The 27,414-nt window shown below is 47.0% G+C and overlaps 1 protein-coding gene across 2 annotated transcripts; it reads right to left on the bottom strand.

Annotated features, from left to right (window-relative positions):
* Nucleotides 1-579: 579 nt before the first annotated feature.
* On the bottom strand, nt 580-17,783 carry LOC117877314 (cytosolic 5'-nucleotidase 1A-like). 2 transcript variants are annotated; one of them, XM_034770295.1, is made up of 7 exons: nt 17,564-17,783; nt 11,496-11,554; nt 8,562-8,729; nt 6,451-6,580; nt 5,596-5,718; nt 3,887-4,065; nt 580-2,853 (listed from the first exon to the last, which is right to left on the bottom strand). In XM_034770295.1, the coding sequence occupies exons 2-7, from the start codon at nt 11,538-11,540 to the stop codon at nt 2,551-2,553; spliced, it is 948 nt and encodes a 315-aa protein (XP_034626186.1). In that variant the 5' UTR covers nt 11,541-11,554; nt 17,564-17,783; the 3' UTR covers nt 580-2,550. The 2 variants fall into 2 exon arrangements, with proteins under 2 accessions (XP_034626186.1, XP_034626185.1); XM_034770294.1 differs by having other exon boundaries at nt 17,577-17,783.
* Between the last annotated feature and the right edge of the window lie 9,631 nt (nt 17,784-27,414).

The following is a 27,414-nucleotide window of genomic DNA, read 5'->3' as shown; positions in this document are numbered from 1 at the left end:
CCAAAGGCTGTGCTACTCCCAGCTTCCAAACTCATCACATATCACACGCAAGTTGTTGCAGTTAAGAGCTCCACCTGGGGCTAGGGTAAGTAGACCTCCCCTATGAAACTCGGGGGGGAGGGGACTAGAACCCTTCCTTGCCCCCTTTAAAGGGACCAGCATTCCATTCCAGGAGTGGAATTTAGGTCTTTTATGTGCAATGCAGAGCAGTGAGATGGTTGGCTGGTTCACAGGAAGATTCCACTAATGTTTTTTAAAGGGCCTTTTCAAGGCATATTTTGTCAATTAAACATTGTTTTTCACCCACTGCTTGTAAGAGCCCCCTTGAAGCAAAAAGCTAAGTTCTGTTTGCCCAGATTTTGTGACCTGGACGCATGCCACAGCAGCGATGGGATCAATTGGCCAACACGCCTGTTTCAGTAAAAACAACATTGTGGCACCTTAGAGACTAACAAATTTATTTGGGCATAAGCTTTCGTGGACTAGAACCCACTTAATCAGATGAATGGAGTGGTAAATACAGGAGCAGGTAAAGATACATGAAAGGATGGGAGTTGCCTTACCAAGTGTGCGGTCAGTCTTATGCCCAAATAAATTTGTTAGTCACTAAGGTGCCACAAGGACTCCTCATTGTTTTTGCTGATACAGACTAACTGAAACCTGTTTCAGTAAGGAGCAGCATGGTGGCCTCTGGTGGTGAATGTGTGCATAGACAAAAGGCTGAAATTCAGCTCTGGGAAAGAAACTGCAGGTTAGCAAATATAAATTAGGCTCCATCCTACTGCTTATGCCCAGTAAAAAACCCCAAAATATCCAAAACCACTCACGACAGGCCTCGGATACACCAGCACCAGCAAGAACAATGCCCCAGTGTAACCAGCTGCACCTGTTACAGCCAGCAAGAACAAAAGCTAATGGCCACTTACTCCAGAAGAAACAAGGAATGTGTAATGCAGCGTGCTTAGAATAAGGCACTCGGCTAAGCCCTCTCCTACTACCCCAGTTCTCTGCTGTTATTTTTGAATCTTCCTGCCCCTTTTGGAATAGTTTGCTGAGATCCAAGCACTAAAATCAAAGCACTGCTGCTGGCAAGAGCACACAGGGACTGGAGTGCTAGATCATTACTGCAGCACCATACCTGTAGGGTCAGATTATCAGCTAAGTTGGCATAGCTCCTCGAGTCAAAGGAGCTACCACAGATTTACACCAACTGAGAAACTGGCCCATAATTTATATCTCTATATATGTAAATACACACACGCGCACACACACACACACAGGAAATAACTCTAGTATCCTGTGTATATTATGTCTACATGAGGGCTTTGCATCATATTTGTGCGCAGCTATAACCAACACAGACTTAGTTCTTAAAAAAATTATTACTGGAAAATAACATTGGACATGATTTGTCTTGGATCCTAAGTGTGAATGACCAGATATACCGTAGGGCTTGCCATTCTTACCCTATTCTCAGCACAAACATACTCGAGATACTGCAAGAAAAGCAGCTTTGCAGTGTTGTGCATTATAAACTGACAGTGACTTGATCTTTCTGTGCCATTTAGAGGAGAGAGCAGCAGAGAGGCTGTGTGGCTGGCAGGAAAAGAGAGAACTGAGCAGAAAAGAGACGTGAAAGAGAGAGCGGTTGACATTAAATTAACTACCAGATATTAAGGACTGGATTCTGATTTCACTTACCTTGATATAATTCCACTGATTTCTGTGGGGTTACTCCTGATTTACACCAATGGGAAATCAGAATCAGGCCCAATGTAAGGCATACCTACAAACTAGAATCTATGAGAAGACAGAGTCCCTGGTCCCTGGCACTCAAATCCTGGGAGGTGCTGAGCATCTGAAACGCCTGCTGAAGTGCTGAAGCTGCAAGTGCTCACTAGCTGCTCAGCACCCCTCAGGATTTGGCCCCATATATATATAAAACATACACACTAAAAAAAAAATAGTTTCCTTTGAAAAAGCACAACCCCCAACAAATGCAGCGTTTAGAGGGCATATTGGTATTTGAATAGCAGTACTGGCCCAACGCTCCAAAGACCAACCCCCACGTCTGAGTGTAGGCCGAGCTTACATTGCCTGCCTTTTACGACAGTTACATGCTGTCTTCAGCTCACATGGTCTCGTCACTAGAGCTGTGGTTTCAGTGCTTGTATGACATGAGTGGTGGAGCACATTATCCCTAGTGGCTGGCAGGGCTGCAGTCATTGAAGAGACGGCTAAGGCAGATCAAGTGATGGGCGTAATAGTTACATTTCAAGCATCCTTCCTTCCTGTGGATTTTTGGCCTTCTGTTGCCACATCCCCAGGATCAGATGGACCCTGTCTTTGGAACTAAGAGAGGGACCCAAGAGTAATAGATCCAGCACCACATCAGCACACAGCATCTTCTCTCCCTCTCCCCTGAGCTTGCTTAGCACAGGTTTAGAAATCCTCCCTTATCCCTTCTGGCAGAAGCTTTGTCCTTGTGTTCTCCAATTGCATTTGGGAGGCCTGATCCTTGGAGGACCTTTGCCCCTTCATCCCTGCCCATCAGCAGTTACAGGGGACCAAGGCAGAGGGTATGCCAATATCTTGAGCCCCCTGGATGTTATGAAGGCCATCGTCAAAGAAGATGTGGGGTTGGATCTGGGAGAGGAGAGGGCCCTTGGGAGCCCCGTCCATGAAGAAGGCCTCGTCAATCGCCAGCCCCCATTCGCGGAGGGTCTTGATAGCGCGGATGCCCATATCCCGGCTGCTGCGGGCAGTCACCAAGTAGGTGCGAATAGGGGAATTCTCCTGGCTGAACTTCTTGCGCATCTTCCCAAGATGCATGGCAAATGCCTTCAATGGACCCTGGAAACCACACAGAGATTAGAGGTTGGGAGAACACGAGGAGGGGTTAATTTCACCTTTGCACAAAAATAGTCAGAAAAGAGAGCTCAAGGAAGATGGAGCAATTTCTCACAGAGGCTAGGAATGTAGATTCCTTACAGCTGCAGATCTCGGACTTTCCAGGGCCTGGACCACAATTAACTAGAGGGATGGTCTCGTGGACACTTCCCCACCCATCAATCATAAAACATCCCTGTTGCAATGACAGCAATTGCTTACATGGAAACGTGATTTTAGGAAAGCAGTTTATGCTTTGAATAGCATAAACCCATCATAAACCTGAGTAGCATGTACCCATCTTTTAATGCAGCTTAGCAGCTAGAAACAAGAGGGAGCCAACACTGTGCCACCAGTCAGCTCTCCTCCAGCAAGTGGTCGGCAGAGCACCAGTGGTCTGTGAACTGTGCCATAGTGTGAACTGTGTAGTAGCACAGTGGGTTAGTGCTCTAACCCTTCACTTTTGAAGACTTGATGCAAACCCCAAGTAGGTCGGAAATGGAAGTGAATGTTGTGGCCTTATCTCAGTCCTAAGTGAGCAGATGGACACATTCCAAAAGGCAGCCCCACAAAAAGAGGACCAGTTGATTGTGACAAAGGACAGTGAATTTGCTAATAAAGGTTTGCAGACTGGGAAGAGGGTTAGAAATAGAGCAAATATTCACAGGCGGCCTATCTGATTTCAGAGCAGGGCTAGTGTCACAAACCTCATCCACAGGAGAAGAGACCTATGGCCTGTTACAGCATTCACTGAAACCAAAGGGGGACTCTCCAATGCCTTCCATGGGGTGTTGGATCAGGCCAAAGCAGTCAATGTATAGGCCAGAGGCCACCCATGAATGTTTGTGCGTATTCTGCTGCAAGGGGCTATTGGTGAAACCCTAGCAGGAGGGCCCACTCACTGGTCACTGTGGGTGAGTGTAACACAACCAGACTGAGCAGGTTAGAAGCAAGGTAGGGACTGGGAAGCCCATTAAGGCAGGGCAAGCTAACATACCTCTCCCATGGGCACGGCTTCCATTGCCCTCTCATACTCCAGAGCCCCCGACAGCCCCTTTTCTCGAAAAACCCGGTCTGTCTCATCCGAGAAGAGCACGGCATCCCCATCAAACACCACTCGCAGTTGGGTGCTGGGGGTCTGCACCTCCTGCTGGAAGATGAGAGCCGCTGACACTCCTGTGGGACAGAAAGAAGTGTCACTGCCCGGATGAGACTGGGAACCAGAGAGACTGTGTCCACGCTCCGGTGAGGGCCCCAGAATACGAGTCCTGGCTGCCTGGAGATGCTATTCAGCAGGGCACCCCCATGCGGCAGCCAGTGGAGTCACAGAAAAACTTTGTGCTTGCATGCAATGGAGGACAGGTTGGGGAGCAGTCAGTATAGGCATAGCTTCCTCTGGGAAATTGTTACAACCTCATCCAATGCCCACTGACATCCATGGAAAGACTGTCACTGACTTCAATGGGCTCTGGATCAGGCCCTCGCAGCTTCGGGTTCCCCAAGTGAAAAGAGATGATAGATTTCCATATAGGGCTCATCCGGCAGAGCCATTCTGGGGGTGGGAAGGAGAGGCAATGCTCAGATGTCACTGTTTGGAGACACCTCCGTAGGTGCTGTGGGAAGCGTGATTTGCTGCACCTATGCACCATGTACACCCAGCACTCTCCTGCCTGTGCTTATCCTACCCTGCCAAACCCAGACATGCTCACTTGGTGCAGCTGGTGAAACTGGCTGGCACCTCCACTATATTCTTCTATGCACCTGGCCTAATGCTGGCCCTCTTCCTGCAATGGAGAAAAGGGGTTCTCTGCCCACTCTCACATACTGGGATTATAGCCAGGAAATGGGTTTTAAACCAGGAATCTTACTCAATCAGGCAGCTTTAGGGTTTTACTTCACTGCAAAGAAAAGATTTCTCGTTCAGACATTAAGTTGCTTGTGGATTGTGTTGTTTGCCTGAATGAAGGAACCTCGACAGCTGGGCGAGGTCCCAGTCAAACCAGCAATGTTCATGAAAGAGAGACTCTGGCCCTGAAAGTCCTTGGAAAGACTCCTACACCCTGATTGAGGTTAAGCGCATGCTTATGTTCATCCCCATTCAGGAAAGCACTTCAGCATATGCTTAATTTTAAGTGAATCACAGAAAGCAAATTTCCAATTTATAATTATAGTGCTCTGCAAACCTGATTCTAACAGCGACTCATTCAATCCGGAAGCAGGAACAGCTTGAATTTACAATACTGGATGCTCGTAATGACCAACTTGTGGCCGAATTCATAGGCAACAATTATTCACACAAACTATTTGATGTATAATTTAGAATAACGAATACATCTGAGAAAACCCATGGTCTGTTTGTGGGTATCTGGTAAACAGAAAGAGACTAAACTCTTCAGCAACAGATGAATTATGAATTACTTGCCCAGTTGCACCGGAGACCTGCTAGTTCATTTGACATGCATCATCAAAGAGTTATGTGTGACTTCTAGACACAGCTAAACTGTTAGGTTCTGAATTGTTTCCAGGCTGAGACGTAATGTGTCAAGATCGGCACAGAACCACTTCTCTGAATCGAGTAATAAACCCTTCTGGAAAAGCAAGTCTTGACATAACTTCATCTTGGGGCTAATGCGGGGAGGTGGTATAAGGCCCAGGTATAAGAATGAAATCCCAGGCTGGGTGAGGGAGGAGAGGGAGAAAACACACCTCGCCGGAGTGCATTGCACACATCCATCCTGTCGGCTGAGAGGAAGAGCTTGACATTATGGGATTTCAAGTACTGGGTGGAATCTTCATCGCTGACAAAGCAAAACTTGGAAATCTCCAAACCTTAATGTCAGAAAAAGTAAATGAAATCAAATTAATACCTAGCTCTTACACAGCGCTTTTTGTACATGGATCTCAATGTGTTTTACAGATGAGGTCAATATCATTATCCCCACTTGATGGGAAAGCCCAGGCACTGAGCAGGGAAATGACTTGCCCAAGATCACCCAGCAAACCTATGGCAGAGCTGAAAAGCTATCTTTAATTTCTATTTCCAGCCTGCCTTGTGCTCCAGCCCACACACTGACATAGCGCTCCCTACATCTCCTGCCATGGCCGACACACCCTAATGCAATGTCCCTTTGTTCAATTGATGTCACGACCCTGCCAGGACAACAGGTGCTCCAGATATCAGTGCAATACTCCCATCCTGCTGCCTTACACTTATGCAGTGACCCTCAGCACAGCCACCATTATCTTTCCTCCCCACCTCAACACAATGTCCCTCACAACGTTAAATCTTCACTCTTTATCTCCTACAGTCATGCAACATCCTTCTCAGGTTGCCAGCCATTTCCCGCAACATCCCCTTCACTTCATCCACTTTTTGTGCTACCATCCCACACATAGGCTGGGTCCTTCCCCTTCCATACCACCTGTCCCCAGACTGGTGTGTATCCCCCCTGGATCCACCTCCTCATCTATTTCACAGCAGTCTCTGGAGGACCGGATGACAGTTTTCCCCCCATTCACTGAATGTGGGCTGACTTCAAATGAGAGGTGGGATCTCCTTACCATGTTGCTTAGCACTGTTGACGATGCGCATGCCACTCTCTGGACTGTTGTTGGAGAGGATGATGACATCAAAGAGGCCCTTCTCCTCTGGGTTTCTCTCCAGGAGTTTCTCATTCACAAACTGCACGGCCTGGATGAAACAGCCGGAGACACGACATTCTTTTACAAAGTTGTATACTCACAAACGTACCCACAATCTGCTGCCACACAATTTCCAGCATTCCTCCCCCCATCCAGGAGACAGAATCGCTCTTGCTGGTGTAGAGAAATGTAGAAGACAGTGGCCCTCTGCACCCAACAGGGAACCACTCAAAGAAGGGCAGACAAATGCATTGCCATGTACTTTCCCTCAGGAATTCTGTTGTGGGAGGGGATGGCTTTACCTTGCCCTAGGGTATTACAGGAGTCCTGCAGTCGATAGGCGAACATTAGTGTGTCCCCTGATTGTTCTAGCCATGTCCCCTCCATGCAGGGCCCCTGGATGCAGAGGGGAGATTGCTGCCTTTCCACCGCCAACAGCCCTGACCCTGGGCTTAAGCCAGAAGAAGCCAAATTTAACAGTGGCCTATTGGTTGCCATAGTTATTCTCTCAGTAATTTGGTTTTGGTACTTTAAGCCTCTGGTTAAACCGAAGTACTCCACCCCTTCTGGGGTAATGAGAGTCCAACGTTACTCCCAGTCTCATTCCTTGGATCACAGCCCTCCCTTAAGGGTCTGTTACTCTCCTCTCCTCCCTCGGGTACGACAGCAATGCCCCCTGCTCTGCTTCTCCCTCTGACTCAGCGGAGTTCGTGCCCTCTCTCTTCTGCAAGTTCCAACCTTCAGGCCCTCGACAGAGAAGCACCAACTCTGGCCCCCCTTCACTTCCCCTTTCATGCCACTTCCTTCGCTCTGCAACAGGCACCCCCTCGTTGGAGTGATTCACCCCACCCTCTGGCTATCTTCTCTTGGGCCTTTTCCCAGGCCCTTTGACCAGAGAGACCTGGAGCTCTTGCCCTTTTCCTAATGTCTCTGTCTTTCTCCTAGTGGGGAGACGAACAGCAAGTCTTATCCTCTCCCCAGTATCTCTCACACTGATGAAAAGGGACTCCTGCTATCCTTGCCCCTTTCCCAGCATGTATTGCAGCGTGGCCTACAGCTCCCCTCAGCCATGGGAATGACAGCTCCCCAGATCCCTTATTCTGGGTCACATCCTTTTCTGTCAACATATGTTTGGCCTGAATTTAGCCTATTTTGTCTATTATACGTAATCTATTATATATACACTAAATATATATAATTCAACTTGCCTACCCACTTTCAGATGTCACCAACCTCTGCTGATGTCATCTTCCTTCCAAACTGCTGCTGTTATGTCCTTGCTCAAGAAGTTACTTCATGGTGCTGATGTTGCTCTGTCTCTAACCTTCCCTCTTTCTAAGGTAAGGTTTCTAGGATGGTTGTGGTGAGGAAACTAGTGTCATTTGGAGTCCATAGTTTTCCTTGATTTCTTACAGTTTGTCTGCCATCCTGGGTATGGCAGTAAGGCTGGTATTTATGCTTTAAACACTAAATAATTTTTAAAAATACCATAGTGATGTGGTGCTATCCAAGTTGGCCACCGTCAGTTTTGGAATGGTGCCTGATGGTTTATCTGTCTGCAATGTATCCCTCCACAAAACAGAACAACACACAACTCATGTGTATATTTCATTGTTCCAAATGATGGCCAAGAGTCACATTCCTATGCATGTCTGAGGAAGGCACCTCAGCAAAGACCACACCTGATAAGAGCTAAGGCTGGAAGCATCTTGACCTCACAAGAGCCGAGATCTCACCTGGCTACGGGCAAAGGCCCAGAACTTCAAAGGTATTTAGCTGTCTAAAACTCTCACTGATTTTAATGGGAGGTGGGCACCTAAATACCTTTGAGAATCTGGGCCGAAGCATCTCACCTGGATGAAAGCAGAGGCCATACCTCATCATGAGTCAGGTACCACTCTTTGCCTTCGTCAGGGAGAGATGCCCCAGCCAAAGAGCACAAGGCTTGAAGGAACTGAAGGCTGAACTTTGCCATGGACCAAGTTTCATACACATCTTGATGAGAGTGGGGGCCATTGCTGGCGTCTCACCTGAATGAAAGCGAAGGCTGTACCTTGCTCCAAGGGCTTATCCTCATTGAGTTGCTGATACTTCACATACTCTTCCTTGCCCTTTGTCAGGAACAGCTGATGTTCCTCCTCCAGGTTGAAGATGGCCCTGGTTGTCACGGCAATGACCAGCGCCTCATTTGGGTCTTTCTGCGATGGGCGGTGGGAGATCCAAAAAGAAGAGAGGGGTGGATTTAAAGAAAGAGATGGCAATGATCAATCAGGAGAGGGTGCTGCAAAGGAGCAGTGGGAGCTGCAGGCTCTGACATCATCTCCCTTCTCCCACACACTTCCTGGGGTCCTAAATACAACCACCTGGGTGAGCCTTGCAATTGCCCACACCCCCCACCACAGGCAGCCAATCTCTGCAGAGGTGGGGCCGTTCAGTGCCAAGACTTGAGCAGGCACAGTGATTGACCACTTCCGTCCAGCCTATCTTTAAAGCACCACCAGTGTCACAGTGGTGCTACAAACCTTCCCTCACCTGTGGGTGTTGTCTGCGAGCTGGTGGGTGGACACTGATAGCGCACTTCCCCACTTAGTGGAGTCCCCCATTCAGAACCTAGATAGTGTGTTTAAATCTTACACATTATAGCAGCTGGGACAAAGTTTGTTTCAGGTGGAAGTTACTGGATGAACGGAGCTGTACACTGGGGTCAGACCAGGCAGGAATAGATGTGGGATAGGACACCTATTCTACCAACAGCTCACTTGTTACATATATTTGTTGACCAGGATGAATTAAGGCATGACACCTGAGATTCAAACCCCACCATGGCAGCTGTGAGTTTTAGATAGCATGACACACACTTGATTGTTGTTGGCCCTGCTTAATCCAGGGAAGAGAGGGACCTAGGGAGAGAGATGCACGCTGGGTCTATGATGTTCACTCTCAACCCCTCAGGTCACAAAAGATAGGGCAGGCAAAGGTTGGCGGTCACGGCCCTCCCAACTTGGCAGCATGCATGGCGTATACTGTTGTCTGTTTGCGACAGTTTTGGGCAGCTACTCCATAATTTTGGCTGATCTGGACACAGTATAGCCTCATTCCACTACCTGTGCAGAATTGTAAATTCCAACAGAGGTGACACCATCCACGGTTTCCTGCCAACACAGATTAGCTTCACTGCACATCACCAGCCCCACCTCCCTTCACAGGCATTTTTCACCCTAGTTTGTCTCCACTCTTGCAAGAATAATAAAAAGTCAATAATGTTTTTCATGGATGCTACCACTTGTGAGTTTTCATTTCAGCCACTGCAAAGGCAGGCTTTTCCAAACGAATCAGTCTCACCGTCTCTTTATATAACCGTTGGTTCAATCCTGTGATGTTTCCCTACACAGCGCTCCTATAACTTCACTGGGAGCTGCAGCTGCTCAGTAGTTCTGAAAACCAAGCTGCTTTTATCTAAGTGCCTGAAAATAGGGATTCTTTAGTTCCCCTGGCATGAACATTTTAGCTCCAAAATTGAAATCAGAAGTAGATTTCAGGAGTTCCTAGCTCCCATTACTGTGCTCAGATCCCTATATCTTGTTTCTCTTTGTTGGTGGATTTTGGAATGTAAGCAGAGTCAGGATGAGCTCTACCCTGACATCTGGTGGTGAATTATGGCGAGTGTGGAAAAGAACTCCAGGGGCTGATCTTGTTTGCATAGGCACACCCACCCACCTGGCAAGAGACAACAGCAACTGAAAGTGGTTACTTTGGATGGGGTGGGATCCCTAGTTTCTCTGTTATTGGGGCAGGAGGAATAAAGTGTTGTTACCCTGATTATGTGAATCAAGGATAATGAAACTGTTTTATGACAGAGGGTCTCACCATCACCTAAGTAGCACTCGCTAGACAAGGGACATGGGTTCCAATTCCCAGTGAATGGAGAGAGGATGGGGACAGGTATTTGTACCTGATAGTATAGGCCCCCTTTGAGGGCCTGAAACACCAATTGTACCACTGTCTCTCTCCACTGTTGAATATCAGAGCTAACTTTGATTCCATTAGGAGTCTAGTTACAGGTTGCTGAGCTGAATTCACTTTGGGCCAATGGTGTACCAGCACTGGGGCTCCCCTACTACAAGCTGAAATCACTAAAAGAGCTAAAGTTACTAAGAGCTGAGATCACTGAGTGCTGTGTTAACTAGTGGGGAAGCCTGAAGCTATATTGCTAAGTGGCTGGTGGAGCAGTTTGCGGGATGGCTGGAGGAGCAGTGAGTGGCGCGGAACCGCTTGCGGGGACGGCTGGAGCGGCCCAAGGAATGGCGAGCGGAGCCGTTTGTGGGGACGGCTGGAACGGCTCACAGGTTGGTGAGCGGAGCGGAGCAGCTCGTAGAGCAGAGCAGTTCGTGGGACGGTAGGAAGTGGACTGGCTCGTGGTGAAGGCTGCAGCGGAACCCCACGGAGAGGCGGCCGGTCGGCCTCGGATCACGTAAGGCGCCCCTTAACACCCTGTGTGCTCCCCTTTTACTCTGGGGCTGCACTGATCAGGGACAGAGACTTTGGGTGATTTTTGGGTTGCTGGATTCAAGAACCAAAGGGAAAGGACACGGCCCAATTTGCTGGGGTGGGTCTTTTGCTCATGGTTTGTGTTATGAATCCTGTTTATGGTGTTTTTTCCAATTTAATTCTGATGTCGTTTACCTCATGTTATTAAACATTTTCTGCCACACTCAGACTCTGTGCTTGCGAGAGGGGAAGTATTGCCTCTTAGAGGTGCCCAGAGGGTGGTATGTAATTGTCCCAGGTCACTGGGTGGGGGCTCGAGCCGGTTTTGCATTGCGTTATTGAAACGGAACCCCTAGATACAGAACCCGGCCCTTGTTGCTGCCAACTTAGATGGGAAGAAGGGTTACAGGACTATCACACTGAACATAAGCGCTTGAAATATGAAATATAAAGTGGTCTAAAAAATAACTTCTTACCTGTTTCACATTGGTGTTTATAACTGTGCTTTCAGCCTCTGCCATCTTCTATCTCCGACCTCAAACAACAGAAAATAAATTATTAAACTTTGACTGCTATGTTAGGTCAAATTCAGACTCAGGAGATGTTTTAATCTTTTCAAATTTTAATCAACAAGTGGCATGGCAGTAGAGGACGCGTGGAGAGAGGTGCGGGCAGGGTCGTCTCCCCTCCCCTCCAGATTTGCTGCTTGGCTTGTACTGGGCATGCTTACATGGACTGAGCATGATCAGTCACACTGCGGAAGCCACTGCCCTCACTCTGCCCTCCCTCACAATCGGCAGGCATGGGTCACCTACAAAAGAATAAATGTCTGATCTAACCATTTCAATCTAATCTGATCATTACCAAATTCATCCACATTGCCTCCTATTCAGCCAATGCCAGATCTGATACTTATGAAGGGATGGTTAGCTTCAGAAATCCAGTAATTAGCACTAGAATAGAACTAGTCACTAAAAATAGTCAAACAACAGAAGTTGTGATAAAAATAAAAAATGGACCCTTTGCATTTCAGGCCTCTGTGCATAGTGTTTTTAGGGCTAAGCCTTTATATTCTGAGATAGACTGGGATGGAGGCACTGGAAAGGGATTTAGGAGATCTGAGTTTCGTTCCTGGCTCTGCTACAAAGCCCAGGTGGAAGTCCCTTAAATCTTCTTCTGCCTCAGTTGCCATCTGTAAAATGGGGATAATAGTTCTCTAACTGACAGGGGCATGTTGGGAGACTAGACTAGGCTAAATGCATTGAACAGCTAAGAGACAAATTCTGCTTTGATTAATACTCCTTGCAATCTCCACTGGTATAAATCAGGACAAAAATTGAACCAAAGGTTCTGGTTCCCTGGATCTTTCTGCCTCTTTCTCAGTAAGAGGAAGGTGCTGGTGCAGTAGGCATGGAGGGTGTCCATAGATCTGTGGAAATGAATTAAGCTTGTTAATCTGTTACTTTCCTAAATTGAAAGTCTTTTTTTTTAATTTACCATGCAAATCTATATCAGACATCGGGGTAAGTCTGTATTAGATCACATCCATTTACTGAACCAGTACAGAACACAGACAGTAAAAACATGGAGTGAAATCATAGATCTACGTAAGTTGGTAAAACTCCCATTGACTTCAATGGACCAGTCTTTCAACCAAGGATCTTATCTAGGGCTGGTCGAATACTTTACAACAAAACTATTTTTTGATGCAAAATTGGGTTTTCGACTGGAGACTTTTTTGAAGAAGCATGTGCTTTCTGAAGATAATTTCAATTTTTCATCAAAAAATAAACACCTGAAAACCGAAAAAATTTCACTATTCAGCCAAAACCCAAAATACTTCAACTGAAAACCAAAATATTTTGATTCTAAAATGCCATTTTGGTGCCTCATGGGAGTTGTAGTTTGGGTGCCTCATACTCTCATTCTCCTCCATGGGCTAGGCTGCCTACCTGGACTTGATCTCCCATGATGCACTGTTTGCTGTAATCAACCATAAAATATTCAGCACTTTCATTACTAAAAGGTAACCTTGTTATGATTTCACTGGGCAAACATGTTTCACTGCAAGAGTTTAATTTTATAGGTCTCCTGCCAAAGCTAAGAGTACTGCAACAGAATAGAGTTGTCCAAAAAACAGTTTGCATCCAATTAATTAAACAGGGTTGTTATTATTATTGTTGGTATTTGTTATTTGTGTTACTGTAGCACCAAGGAACCCAGGCAAGGGCAAGGGCACCAATGACTGGAGGACAGCTAATGTGACGCCAATTTTTAAAAAGGGCTCCAGAGGTGATCCCGGCAATTACAGGCCAGTAAGCCTGACTTCAGTACCGGGCAAACTGGTTGAAACTACAGTATAGCAAAGAACAAAATTGTTAGACACATAGATGAGCATAATTTTGTTGGGGAAGTCAACCTGGTCTTTGTAAAGAGAAATCATGCCTCCCCAATCTATTAGAATTCTTTGAGGGGGTCAACAAGCATGTGGACAAGGGGGATCCAGTGGATATTGTGTACTTAGATTTTCAGAAAGCCTTTGAAAAGGTCCCTCATCAAAGGGGCTTAACATAAGAATGGCCCTACTGGGTCAGACCAAAGGTCCACCTAGCCCAGTATCCTGTCTTCCAACAGTGGCCCATGCCAGGTGCCCCAGAGGGAATGAACAGAACAGGTAATCATCAAGTGATCCATCCCTGTCACTCATTCTCAGCTTCTGGGAAACAGAGGCTAGGGACACCATTCCTGCCCATCCTGGCTAATAGCCATTGATGGACTTATTCTCCATGAATTTATCTAGTTCTTTTTTGAACCCTGTTATGGTCTTGGACTTCACAACATCCTCTGGCAAGGAGTTCCACAGGTTGACTGTGCGTTGTGTGAAGAAATACTTCCATTTGTTTGTTTTAAACCTGCTGCCTATTAATTTAATTTGGTGACCCCTAGTTCTTGTGTTATGAGAATTAGTAAACAACACTATCTTATCTACTTTCTCTACACCAGTCAGGATTTTATAGATCTCAATCATTTCTCCCCTTAGCTGTCTTTTTTCCAAGCTGAAAAGTCCCAGTCTGATTAATCTCTCCTCATATGGAAGCTGTTCCATACCCCTAATCATTTTTTTTTATTGCCCGTTTCTGAACCTTTTCCAATTCCAATATATCTTTTTTTGAGATGGGGCAACCGCATCTGCACACAGTATTTAAGATGTGGGCATACCCATGGATTTATATAGAGGCAACATGATATTTTCTGTCCTATTATCTATCCCTTTCTTAATTATTCCCAGCATTCTGTTTGTTTTTTTGACTGCCTCTGCACATTGAGTGGATGTTTTCAGAGATGACTCCAAGATCTCTTTCTTGAGTGGTAACAGCTAATTTAGACCGCATCCTTTTATATGTATAGTTGGGATTGTGCTTGCCAATGTGCGTTAATTTGCATTTATCAACATTAAATTTCATCTGCCATTTTGTTGTCCAGTCACCCAGTTTTGAGAGATCCCTTTGTAGCTCTTCGCAGTCTGCCAGGGTCTTAACTATCTTTAGTAATTTTGTATCATCTGCAAATTGCTTAAGCAAAGTAAGCTGTCATGGGATAAGAGGAAAGGTCCTCTCATGGATTGGTAACTGGTTAAAATATAGGAAAGAAAGGGTTAGAATAAATGTTTAGTTTTCAGAATGGAGAGAGGTAAATAGTGGTGTCTCCCAGAGGCCTGTACTGAGACCAGTACTATTCAACATATTCATAAATGATCGGGAAAAAGGGGTAAACAGTGAGGTGGCAAAGTTTTCAGATGATACAAAACTACTCAATATAGCTAAGTCCCAGGCAGACTGCAAAGAGCTACAAAAGAATCTCTCAAAACTGGGTGACTGGGTAACAAAATGGCAGATGAAATTCAATGTTGATAAAAGCAAAGTAATGCACATTGGAAAACATAATCCCAACTATACACAGAAAATAATGATGTCTAAATTGGCTGTTCTTGTTTTTTTATAGGTATCAAAGCAGAGGGAGATTTTAAGGGGCAAATGTGGTGGTTTCGTTAATTTGGATGGTTGCCATGCATACACAGCTAGTTACATGGTGTCTCTAGACTGCAGAGGTTTAGATCGTGGCATATTTTTGGGATTTCAATTTAGTGGTCTGTACAACCCAAGTGGTTTGTGGGTTGTTGTTATATATGCCTGCTTGTAAATAACCACAACTCAGTGCTTGAGCTCCACCCTAGCTGTGCATATTCCTCTATAACTCCCTCTGGTGAGTCAGAGAAAATAACTCGCCAGGTATGAGGTACATTTAGGTCTACAATCAATGGTGGTCAAGGAGAAAGTCTCTAGCTCAGTGGCTCTCAACCTTTTCAGACTACTGTACCCTTTTCAAGACTTAGACTTGTCTTGTGTACCCAGTGGCACTGCAACATTTTTATTAGAGGGAGTGCTGAAAGCCAGACCCCTTACCCCTGTCCAGCCCCCAGAGCTGAGGCTGGGAGTAAAGCCCCATGCATGGGGTGGCAACTGGGATCCCGGGCCCAGGGCTGGCAACCTGGATCCCAGGTGCGGGGTGGCAGCAGAGACTTGGGCGCACGGGGCAACAGCCGGGACCCCGGGTGTGGGGTGGCAGCCGGGCCCCTGGGCGCAGGGCCAGCAGCAGAGCCATGGGTGCACAGGGCGGCAGCTGGGACCCCGGGTGTGCGGGGCCAGCAACCGAGACCCCGGGCATGAGAGGCAGCAGACGGGACCCCATGTGCGGGGCTGGCAGCTGGGAGCCCGGGGCTGTTGCAGCACACCCTGCACCTCTAGTTCCTGCGCCGATGTGTGTACTCCCAAGTTTCTTCTCACTTAAAAAATCACAAAATCAGACATAAAAACACAAAAGTGCCACAGCACACTACTACTGAAAAATTGCTGACTTTCTCATTTTTACCACAGAATTATAAAATAAATCAATTAGAATATAAAAATTGTACTTACATTTCAGTCTACAGTATACAGAGCAGTATAAACAAATCATTGTCTATGAAATTTTAGTTTGCACTGACTTCGCTAGTGCTTTTTATGTAGCCTGTAGTAAAACTAGGCAAATATCTAGATGGGTTGATGTACCCCCTGGAAGACCTCTGCATACCCCCATGGGTACATGTACCCATCTTTGAGAACCACTGCTCTAGCTTAACCAGAACGGTACATTCTCTCAGGTACTGCGGATGCTGGAGGGTGCACATAACCCATTGGGTTGGCTCTCATGTTGATCATGAATTGTGTGTCTGAGTACCACTGTCCTCTAATAGATGGGATACAGCAGACCAGCATAGGGGTATATCAAATAGCTCCAGCTCTCACAGCTCTTGGAGGAGAAACCTGGGCTGAAGCCAAAGGCGGTGAATCCTATTCTCTATGCCACATGTAAACTAGGGTGACCAGATGTTCCAATTTTATAGGGACAGTCCCGATATTTGGGGCTTTTTCTTATATAGGCTCCTATTACCCCCACTCCCTGTTCAGATTTTGCACACTTGCTGTCTGGTCACCCTAATGTGAACAGCCACTGAAACCCAGTGTTTTATGTGAACACCATGGATTGGTACAAGGCACATAGGCAAGAGCTGCCACTTGTGATGTTACGACAGCATGGGAAGCTGCTGAATGCTGGAGGGAGATGCCCATTAGAAGCTGGATTTGTTCGTGCGCACACATGCATTTGCTGGGGAATTAAATCAATCCTCCCATTATAATGTAGAAGGAATATTGTTATAAACATGTAGCAGCAAGAGAGGTTTCCCACCACAGAGCTTCACCCAAGCAGGCAACTTGGGTCTAACCACATCAGCTGAAATGGAAAGAGAAATGAACCAGAAGAAACAGATCCATGTTTCCCTTCCAGCAGCTGAACTGAAGCAACAGTAGGGCCCTTTAGGCCAAGTCTACACTTAAAAATTAGATTGACCTAGCTACATAGCTCTGGGCTGTGAAAAATATTGTGCCCTGTACGACATAGTTAGATCGACCTACCCCTCATTGTAGACACAGCTAGGTCAATGTAAAATCCTTTCCATCAATGTTGGAAGTGTCTATATCACCGTGACACAGCTGCAGCACCCTAGCTGTGCCACTGTAACGGCTGCAGTGTAGGCATACCCTTAGTGTCTGTGATGTTTCTTTGTTCTTGCAAGTGATGCTGGACTTTGCCTCTGCCCCCCTACCATCCTTGGTCTGATTGTTCTCCTGCATAAAACCAAGTTTGCTTAATTTCCATATTCCTGTCCTACTACTACACACACAGGGGCACTGGAACAATTTTTATTGCAGGGGTGCTGAAAGTCATTGAACAAAGCTGTAAACCCCCTCTCTGTATATGATGGAAACCACTTCAAGCTGCAGCCCCAACACCCCTAGTTCCAGCACCCCTGCACACACACACAAACACACAGACACACACACACAGACCAGCTTGAAAACTAATTCACTCTTACTTGGGAAAAAGCATCTTTCTTACAGACTGCCCTCAGGACAACATACAAGAGCTGTCTATAGACACATACAAGCCAAACTCACTGTGTGTGCTTCCTCCACTCTCCAGTGCAGCTTGTCACAGCAGTGGCAGCAGCATCCAATTTTTTAAAAAAGATACTGCCTCACCCTTTATATTTCCCATCCCCTGGCAGGAAGCAGAAAGGAGTGTGGCAGTGCCCATGCTCAGAGAAGCAACGCAGCATATTGGGATTCGTAGTCATCTCTGCGGCCAGGCATCCTCTCTGCAATGCAAACAGGAAGAGTTAGACTTCATTTCCCAGGCTGCGCAGCATGGCAGGCTGCCAAGTTGTGGGGAGAGGTTTTAGTCTTTAGGGTGGATCCCAGGACACTCCTCTGGTAATAACAGGTTCTGGGCGCAGCCAGGCTACTAATGAAAAGGCAGTGATAATCTCAGAATCAGAGTGCAACAGGGCTGCTCTGTTACTTTTCAGTGGTATGTTTGGTCATTCCTGCAATTCCTTCTGTTTTTAGATTCAGAGCTATTTGTAACTCACTTTCAGCTCTTTCATTTCATGGCCCTTGAAAATGGAACTGTCATAATTTAGACCAATAAATACACATATATATACACACACACCTACCCAAGAATACAAGTAATTTACTATATATATATATATACACACACACACACACACACACACACACACACAGAGAGAGAGAAACAGTGAGTTTGTTGATTACTCAGGCAAAGGGGCTAACACAGAACATGACTAGGATGCCAAGAAAAATTGTCTGTTCATTATGTGAAGATTTTAACATTTCCCACGATTATTTTTAATGTTTTAAAAAGGGGATAAAAACACTCTTCCTACCGCCCATGCTGTTGGAGGTTTAAACCTCCTGTCCAGCAAAGCATGTGTTGAAGCATCTTGAAGTCAAGGGGTCTACCCACGTGCTTAAAGTTAAGCAGATGTTTGAGGGCTTTGCTAGATCAAGGCCCAGGTGCCATAATTAGTGCTAAGTATCATTATTGACTCTTTTTCTGAAATGTGTACAAGATCTAGACTCCAGTGGATGCATTGTTCTGTTACTCTGAGGTAGCTAATCTCTTCAGCTGACCTGCTAAAAGAGTCTATTTGAGTTTTTAAAACATTTTCCTTTTGAAAAACAAAGTAAAAGCCTTTTCTCCTGCCATGCCATTGGCATGACACACGGAGTTCTCTGCTGCACAGAAGCAGACCAGCTCTGTGTCCCAGGATATTGCAGATCAGACTCCGATGCACAGATGGCCTTGAGAAAGCTGGCAGCTATGTGGAAGTGCTTATGTCTTCATCAGAGGGTGGAGCAGATAAAACAATTGGGTGAAATTGCCTTCCTGTGTCAGTAGGTTTTTTAACCCTTTTGTTTCAGGCTGTCTGACTGGGCTGTTTTCAGGCAGTACACAGCTGTGTAACAGGGCCGCCCAGAGGATTCAGGGGGTCTGGGGCAAAGCAATTTCGGGGGCCCCTTCCATAAAAAAAAGTTGCAATACTATAGAATACTATATTCTCGTGGGGACCCCTGCGGGGCCCGGGGCAAATTGCCCCACTTGCCCCCCCTCTGGGCAGCCCTGCTGTGTAAAGACATACACTCGGGTTTCAGGCTCACATATCAATCTTGATTCTTTCATTGAATAGCCCTTTCTCAGTTTCTATTGCATCTGTGTCTGTTTCAGGGGCCACATCCTCCGCTGAAATCAGCATAACTCCAGGGCAACCAATGAAGCTGTGCCTATGTACATCGGCAGGGACTCTGGCTCTGCACGTCATGTGTGGACCACTTCGGCATATGTTTATTAGCCACCGTTTTTGAGTTCATAGCTTCTTTCATTATTGTTTTTATGAATAGCTCCCCCCTTCACTGGAGGAATCCTCAGGTTCTACCTTTAGCTCACCAAGCCCCCTGAAAAGGGGTTGGTTTTATTACAGTTTCCATGTCCAAATGCTGGGCGTGTTCTATACTCCTGCCAGCTCCCACATCACTGTGACATCACTCTTTGTTTGGCATGTTGAATCCTTTGCTGTGTTATTTTTTGTAAGCTCTTATGCACTTCCGCAGGGCGGTTAATTGTGTGGTGAAGGGGTGAGGCTATGATAGAGGAGATCTGAGTTCAATACTTGGCTCTGCTACAAGTTTCCTGTGTCACTTCAGGTGAGTCATTTGATCGTCCTCTGCCTCAGTTCCCCATCTGTAAAATGGGGAGAGTGGTAACATTTCCCTACCTCATGGGGGCAGGAGCATTCAATCATTTGTGGTATGCTCAGAGGTAGGTCTATAGTTAGAATGTTTACACAGTCACATGCTATGTTTGTCTATACATCTGTTTGTTCTGGTTCTCGGTTTATGAATATTGCCTTTTCACACGTCATGTCCACCCCCTTAAGTAGCCCTTCATTGCTGCACCCTAAAGCTAGTTGACCGATACTGAGACAGTCTTCTAATGTGCCAGATTCAAATAGTGTGGGCCTGATTCTCCTTTCCTGAATCCCTGTGTTTGGAGTAAAGAAGGGCAGGGGCAAAGAAGATTTTTAAGCTGCCTTTGTGTTCCTCATATTCTGGGACTGTGCAGGGGCCTGCCTGTTTCCCTGTATCAGTTACGGAAGCCTCAGGGCTGCTCTAAGTTAGACTTTGTGTTGCATCCCACAGCCCTAAATTCAGTGCATTCTGGTCATACCCCCACTCCACCCCCTGCACCAGGGGCTGGGAGCAGGACCAGAGTTGAATCCTTAAGCAAGTCCCAGGAGAGGCCCTTAGCACAGAGATATTCTCAGGGGGCCATTTCTGCAACTTTTAAGATCCCTTTAAGCTGCCAGAGTGGCATAAAGGGGCTTTAGTGTTATGGAGAATCAGGCTCTGGTTCTTTATCTTTAAGTCTCCTCTGCTTTCTGCTCCCCATTTTGCTCCTTAAGCAAAAAAATACGTCTTTAATTGGTACGATTTTTTGCCAGGGTACAATGATCTTTGAACTTATTCGTTACTTCTTCAGAGCTTTCTTCCCCTTAATCATGCTCGGTATGAAATGCACTATATAGCTGTAGTGCTAGTGCTATTGCACCATCAGTAACTGGGCTTTTCTTTTTTTCCATTTGACTCACTCCGTGGCCCTTCTATGCAGCTCAGATTGCTTTCTGAGCCTTTCCTCAGATCTCCTTAGCATTCTCCAGGAGTTTTAGGGCAAGTGGAAGATTTACGTGTCACAGTCACATAGCGTGTACTGCAGCTGTTTTTATTGTGCCTGTCTCCTGTTGGAGTCAGCATCCCTTTCACCAGAGATTTGCAGTCAGGTCGGGTTTTCCAGTATTCCATTTTTTCCAGATCTGGTCCCATGTAATATTTCAGTGATGACACAGGTAGATTTTAGGGTAATTTATTACAGCACCAGCAGTAGTGTGTTAATCTAGCCTGGCTGTATTCTCTGGAGCTGGTTCATGTCTCTGTGTGTGGGTGGGCAGTAGTGTGGGATTGCACGGCCTGTCCTGCAGCACGTGTGGCGATTTTACACTTCCTTCTGAAGCTTACCTCTTCATAGCACAGGTGTCAGCAGAGAGAGGGGATAGCGCCCTGCTGCAGCACACCCTTTTGTGATAATGGAATCGTTTGGGGGGGAAGGGATAAGAGGAAGTTGTGTTAATCCGAGGGTGTGTCATGCCCAGCCAGAGTTGAGATGCTAATGAAAACCTTGTTCACTGTAACGACGTTAAATGTGGCTTCTCTGTCAAGAGCTGAGTGAACAACTGATTTTTCAGTTTAGGGACTGGACTGAAAAATATGAAAAAAGAATTTGGGTAGTTTTGAACTGAAACTGATTTTTTTTCCCTCACCAAAATGAAACAAACAAACAAATGATCATTAAAGACTGAAAACCATCTGAAATGAAACATTGGAATGAAATGAGATTGGGGGGGGGGTGTTGTTTTGTTTACATTTCAGGTGTTTTTCACACTTTGTAAAAAAATATCTAGCTAAAGTTTGAAATTAAACGTCATTTCAAAACGAAAACTTGAAATGTTACATTTTGAAATGTTTGAAACCAACTGGACTTTTTATGAAAAAAAATTTTTTTTGGCAGCAGCTATTTACTGAATTTGACCTTAATTCGCAAATAGTTTTGATGCCCCCCCAAAATGCATTTTGTGGAAAATTTATTCGCTGAAACTAATTCTTCCAGCTCTAGTTATCACTGGTTTACTCCCGTTGTAACAATCACCATTCAAATCATTTTAAACTTTTATTAAAGAGACAGAAAAAGAGAAAAAAACAGTTAAACCATTTAAAATATTTAGTGTTAAAACAGGCTTTCATTGTAACAATATTCTTTGTTCCCATTCCCTTTATCTGTCTCTCTCACCAACAGAAGTTGGTCCAATAAAAAATATTACTTCACCCACCTTGTCGCTCTATATAGGGGAAAGTCTTGTCTGACACTTTCCGATGGCATTAAAGATAGTATTCATTCTCCTTCTTTGGGTGGGGGGGGAAGAGAAAAAGTTAGTTTAGATAGTCTCAAGCTGCATGTGGTATACTTGTTGGTGTCCGATCCTGTTTTCTTTCAGGAAAAACAAACACAAGAGAGAAGAGAAAATGCAGCTTCTGTCTTGGGTGCTGATGTTACCTTGCAGCTTCCCAGTTGGGGCAACACAAGCCCAGCACACTCTGATCAGCCACTCCTAGACCTGGCTAACTCGTACCAGCGTTGAGCTGTTGAAGGTGGTGTTTTTAGCTACCTGTCCTGTCATTGGATCACAGCAGTGTCAGGGGAGGCAGGTTTGTATAATTTTTGGTGGTGCCCAGAACGGGTCCAAGTCCCGCCCCTGCCCCCTTCCCTCCCTCCCCCCACCTTGTAAGCGGATATATGTTTTTTAAAATAATGTAAAAATGGACTGGAAACAGTAAGAGTTTAACAGTTTCCCTATATTGCACAATTTGGGTGTGGGGGGGTGAGGGCTGTGGCTGGCAGGTGCTGGCCTGGGGTGGGGTTGGGGATGAGGGGTTTGGGATGTGGGAGGGGGCTCAGGGCTAGGCCAGAGGGTTGGCATGCGGGGGGTGAGGGCTGCGGGGTGGAGCTGGGGATGAGGGGTTCCTGGTGCAGGAGGGGGCTCAGGGCTGGGGCAGAGGGTTGGGGTCTGGGGGGGTGAGGGCTCTGGGGTGGGGCAGGGTTGGGGATGAGGAGTTTGGAGTACAGGCAGGCTGCCCCAGGGCTAGGGCCAGAGAGGAGGACTCCACAGTCCCCTCCGGCCCTCTCTCCCTCTGCAGCAGTGAGCTCCGGAGGAGGGGGCCCCCTCGCACACTCACCTGGCACCATCACTGCACATGCTCCTAAGTGCCAGGCCCCTCTGAGGTCCATGAAGCCCCCTCACCTCCCCAGTGGTGGGTGGGTGCCTGGGGGGAGAGGGCTGCCACCACATGTGGCCTCCTCTCCTGCTGCAGTCTGCTGTCTCTCACCATAGCCTCACGGGGGATGGGTCTGCCCCTGCCACAGCATGGGGCAGGAGTACTGGCTGCAGGTGGGAAGGCACGGATCACATAGTCAGACAAAAAGAACAGGAGTACTTGTGGCACCTTAGAGACTAACAAATTTATTAGAGCATAAGCTTTCGTGGACTACAGCCCACTTCTTCGGATGCATATAGTCGGACACTCACCCAAGCCCCAGCAGCTGCTCAGGTAAGGTCCAGACTCCGTCTCTCAGAAGCCCCCTTGGTGTCACCTCCCGGTGGGTGCAAGGGGAGGGGAGGGCTGCCAATCATGTGGTTGCCTCCTCCTCTCCGCAGGTGCAGCAGCCGCCTCAGCCTGCCACCGCTCTTGTGTTGTAGGCAGCAGCGGCCGGCGGTGGCAGCGAGGGAGCACAGCGTGGAATGGCAGGGCAGCCGCTCGCTTGAGGCAGGGACACTCCAGGGTCCAGGGAAGGCACGCGGGGGCAGCAGGCAGGGCTGGGGGAGAGCATTGGTGGAGCCGGGCCCCTGGGCCCTGAATATTCCTGGGACCCGGGCACCATGGGCCCATACAACTCGCCGACCCCAAGCAGTGTTGCAAAAGGTGGAGCTGTCTTGGACGGCTAAGCCACATTCTTATTAGACAGGAGACAAATGGAGAGAGACAGGAAAGAGGAGAAATAAAGTGGGAAGGAAAATGACACATGGGGGAAGGAGCGACAGCAGGAAGCTAAGTCTCACCAGAGACGTTTTCTTTCTTTGCTGGTCTCTTCTCTCCCCTTTTGTTCAGGATTTAGCTGAAGATGGTGGAAGTGGTGATGTCATTGGTTTCCCTCTGTCTGGTCAGGATGTTTTTCAGGATCAGGATGATGACGGCTCAGTGGTGTCATGGTGGATCCCAGGAGACAGTGGAGTGGCAGCAGCTATGAGGGTGAAGCTTGCTCCTTCGAGTCCAAGAGTTCAGTTATTCCTCAGTCAACAATGTCCAACAAGGGGAGGCAACCACCTCCCATTAAAATTAACCAATCAAACTCATTATGGCAATTTAACCACCAGCATTTATTTCCTCCCATTTCTCTAATCTTTCATGTTATTATTATGCTAACCTGTGACTTTCCCCGGAGTTTTGCAGACCCTTCATCATGGTTCTTTTCAACAATCCAGTTTGTATCATTTGATTTGCCTTCAACTTTAATAACAGTTTTATCTAACAACCTGATTTGGAGTGTTGTTAACTAGGCCTCTGCACAACACTCCTTCCCACAGCCAGCTATTCCTATAGGAGGTGCAGGGGTATCTGTTGTGATTCTCCAAGAGTCCCTGCAATAAAGATGATATAAAATAGCTCTTCAGCATTGGAGGTAGAGACACAGAATCTACTGTCAAATGGGCCAGCCCAGCAGATTAGAAATTATTCAGTAAGCTATCAAGAAGGAGAGACAAAGCTCCTGAATAATTTTGTTCTGGGGCTGTAACCTACTGGGTCCAGTGCCCGTAGCTAGTTAGAGGCTAATATTCCATCACCATTTTAACCCCTACTAACTGCATCTTTGAGCCATTAGATATCTCTGTGTGCTGTGCAGTGTTCCAGAAAGGTGTAGTCCCTGGTAAAGCAAGGAGACAAAGCTGGAACCAAAGCTATGGGGAAGTCTGTTTATTTGTATTGATAATTTGTAGTTTTCTTTAACAAATGCCTCCTGCCTCCAGACTGTGCTATTTTATATATCACAACACAGGCCACTACATCTTGCTATTTATTAAAGAAGAACAGGAGTACTTGTGGCACCTTAGAGACTAACATATTTATTAGAGCATAAGCTTTCGTGGACTACAGCCCTCTTCTTCGCATCCGAAGAAGTGGGGTGTAATCCACGAAAGCTTATGCTCTAATAAATGTGTTAGTCTCTAAGGTGCCACAAGTACTCCTGTTCTTCTTTTTGCGGATACAGACTAACACGGCTGCTACTCTGAAACTTGCTATTTATTGACGCAATGTTTCTTTGTTTTTCCCCATCCTCTTTCAAAAAAGGCTGTATTCATTCTGAATTTTTTGTAGCAAATAACTAGAGACAAGCGTAAACCAAACCCACTCCCCTACTTGTCCCCCTTCCCATTTCTCCATTCCTTCTTCTGAATACATGAAATCCTGGGGGAATTCAAAAACCAGATCTGGCTCTGAATTTTGTGGCGTGAGCCTGTTTCTGGATATGACAAAGAACCAGCTTAAAAGCCTGACATGTTGTTCCTCTGGCCTTAACATTACATATCTAAACATTTGTTAAACACCTTAGTGCCAGAATTCCTGCACAACTAAGACGCAGCCTTCACATTTACCGTCTGTGAAACCATTTTCCGCATCCCAGGTAATGACTTGCTATCCAATAAGCTGACTACAGTGGTTATTATGGTCCAGAGTTAATAATTAAGCAGTCCTGTTTGCTATGGGCTATTCTCTTAAATGCTGCACCGGAGAACACTACACTAGGCATGATATACAGAGCAAAGTTGACAGAGAAAGAAAACTCCCTCTCTCAAAATAAACCCACGAGTCTGATGTAACACCAGTTCACTGGTTTTTGTGACATGCCCAGTGGCTTGTGAACTTTGTCTGGATGGATTTATTCTGCTGGAAGGATGTAGCTCACTGGCCACAGTCTTGATAAATTAGGCAGGGAGAGAGAAAGAGGGAGTGTGTAAGTGAGAGGGGAAGGATGGGGATGATCTGATGTTCTGATTCTCAGAGTGTGACATCTGAGAAGTGGATTTTAAAAGAAAAATAAATTGTGAGCACACTTTCCCAGACAATAATGTCTTGAGGAATAAGCTTCCACACACGATACTGAGCAAGGAATGATGGAGGAGCACTGGCTGCGGAGACCCCACAGGTCCTGCAGCCCCACCAGGAATCAAACTCAGCCCCGCTGCATCTCAGTCATTTAGAACCTTTCTGCACAGCCCTGTGGGGAATTGGGTTATAACACAATTGCAAGCGGAGAGCATTATAGCAGGGTTTGACCTTGTCTGTGTTAATGGGAACAAATCATAATGCAAGAATATTATATTTTATTACAGCCTTGGAGCCTGATTCTCCGCTGGCTCCTAAGCAGGGGGGACATAGGTGCCTTCCTGCTCACCCAGATCCTGGGGGGTAACCGGGGACTGAAGCCTCAGAGCTATTTAACTAGCACTCCTGGAGAAGCTCCCAATGGCCAGCTTGCTGTGCTGGCTTTACACCCCCTGTGTATTCTGCTGTGCAAAGGGAATTGCCATCTGCCCTGTCAAAGCAGCTCTCCATCCCTTTAGTGCCAAATGGATGGAGCAGCTGCCAAGGATCTTGCATGTAATTGTTCCAGGCAGGTTCCCAGTTAGGCCATGTCTACACTGCAAAATTAAGTCGACCTAACAGTACAGCCGCTGCAGTAATTACATCATTTGTACATTGCTACACTTTGATCCTTGTGTCGGCGGTGCACGTCCTCACTGGGAGCGCTTGTATCAATTGTACTGCCAGCGTGGGGCATTGTGGGATGGCTTCTGAAAGCCAGTAACAGTCCATGTAAGTAACCCAGTATCTACAATGCCACTGCGTTGACCTACCTACATTGACCGGGACTCTATGCCTTTTGTGGAGGTGAAGTTAAGTTGTGTAGCGGGGCAGTTATATTGGCGGGAGTAAAATTTTAGTGTAGACACTTCCAGGGACGGCTCTAGGCACCAGTGCTCCAAGCATGTGCTTGGGGAGGCACTTTCCAAGGGGCGGCACTCTGGATCCTTTTTTTTTTTTTTGCTTGGGGCGCAAAAAGCCAGAAGCCGGGGCAAGGCAGGGGGGTGAGGGCTGTGGCTGGGCATGTGGACTCTGGGGTGGGGTTGGGGATTAAGGGTTCGGGGTGCAGGAGGATGCTCTGAGCTGGGACCGAGGGGTTCGGAGGGCGTGAGGGGGATCAGTGCTGGGGCAGGGGGTTAGGATGTGGGGGGGGGGGGGCTCAGGGATGCAGGGTCTGGGTGGCGCTTACTTCAAGCAGCTTCCAGAAGCAGCGGTATGTCCCCCACTCCAGCTCCTATGCCGAGCTGCAGCCAGGCAGCCCTGTTGCACTGTCCACAGGTGCCGCCCTGGCTGCTCCCATTTTGGCTGTGGTTCCCAGACAATGGTAGGGTTACCATATTTAAAAAATAAAAAAAGAGGACACTCCATGGGCCCTAACCCCACCCCTTTCCCACCCCTGGCCCCGCCCCAACTCCGCCCTTTCCCTCCCCTTCCCCAAAGTCCCCGCCCTAACTCCCCCTCCTTCCTCCCAGCCATGCGAAAAGGGCTGCCCGAGCGCTACCGGCTTTACGGTTTGCCAGGCAGCCTCCAGACCCTGCGCCACGGGCCGGCGCTTCCCCAGCACAGCTGGAGCCCGGGAGGGGAAGCGCCCAGCCGGGGGCGCAGGGTCTGGAGGCTGCCCGGA

Source organism: Trachemys scripta, chromosome 4, assembly GCF_013100865.1.
Source record: "Trachemys scripta elegans isolate TJP31775 chromosome 4, CAS_Tse_1.0, whole genome shotgun sequence".
NCBI lineage: Eukaryota > Metazoa > Chordata > Testudines > Emydidae > Trachemys > Trachemys scripta.
This window is presented reverse-complemented; position numbering and strand designations above follow the sequence as displayed.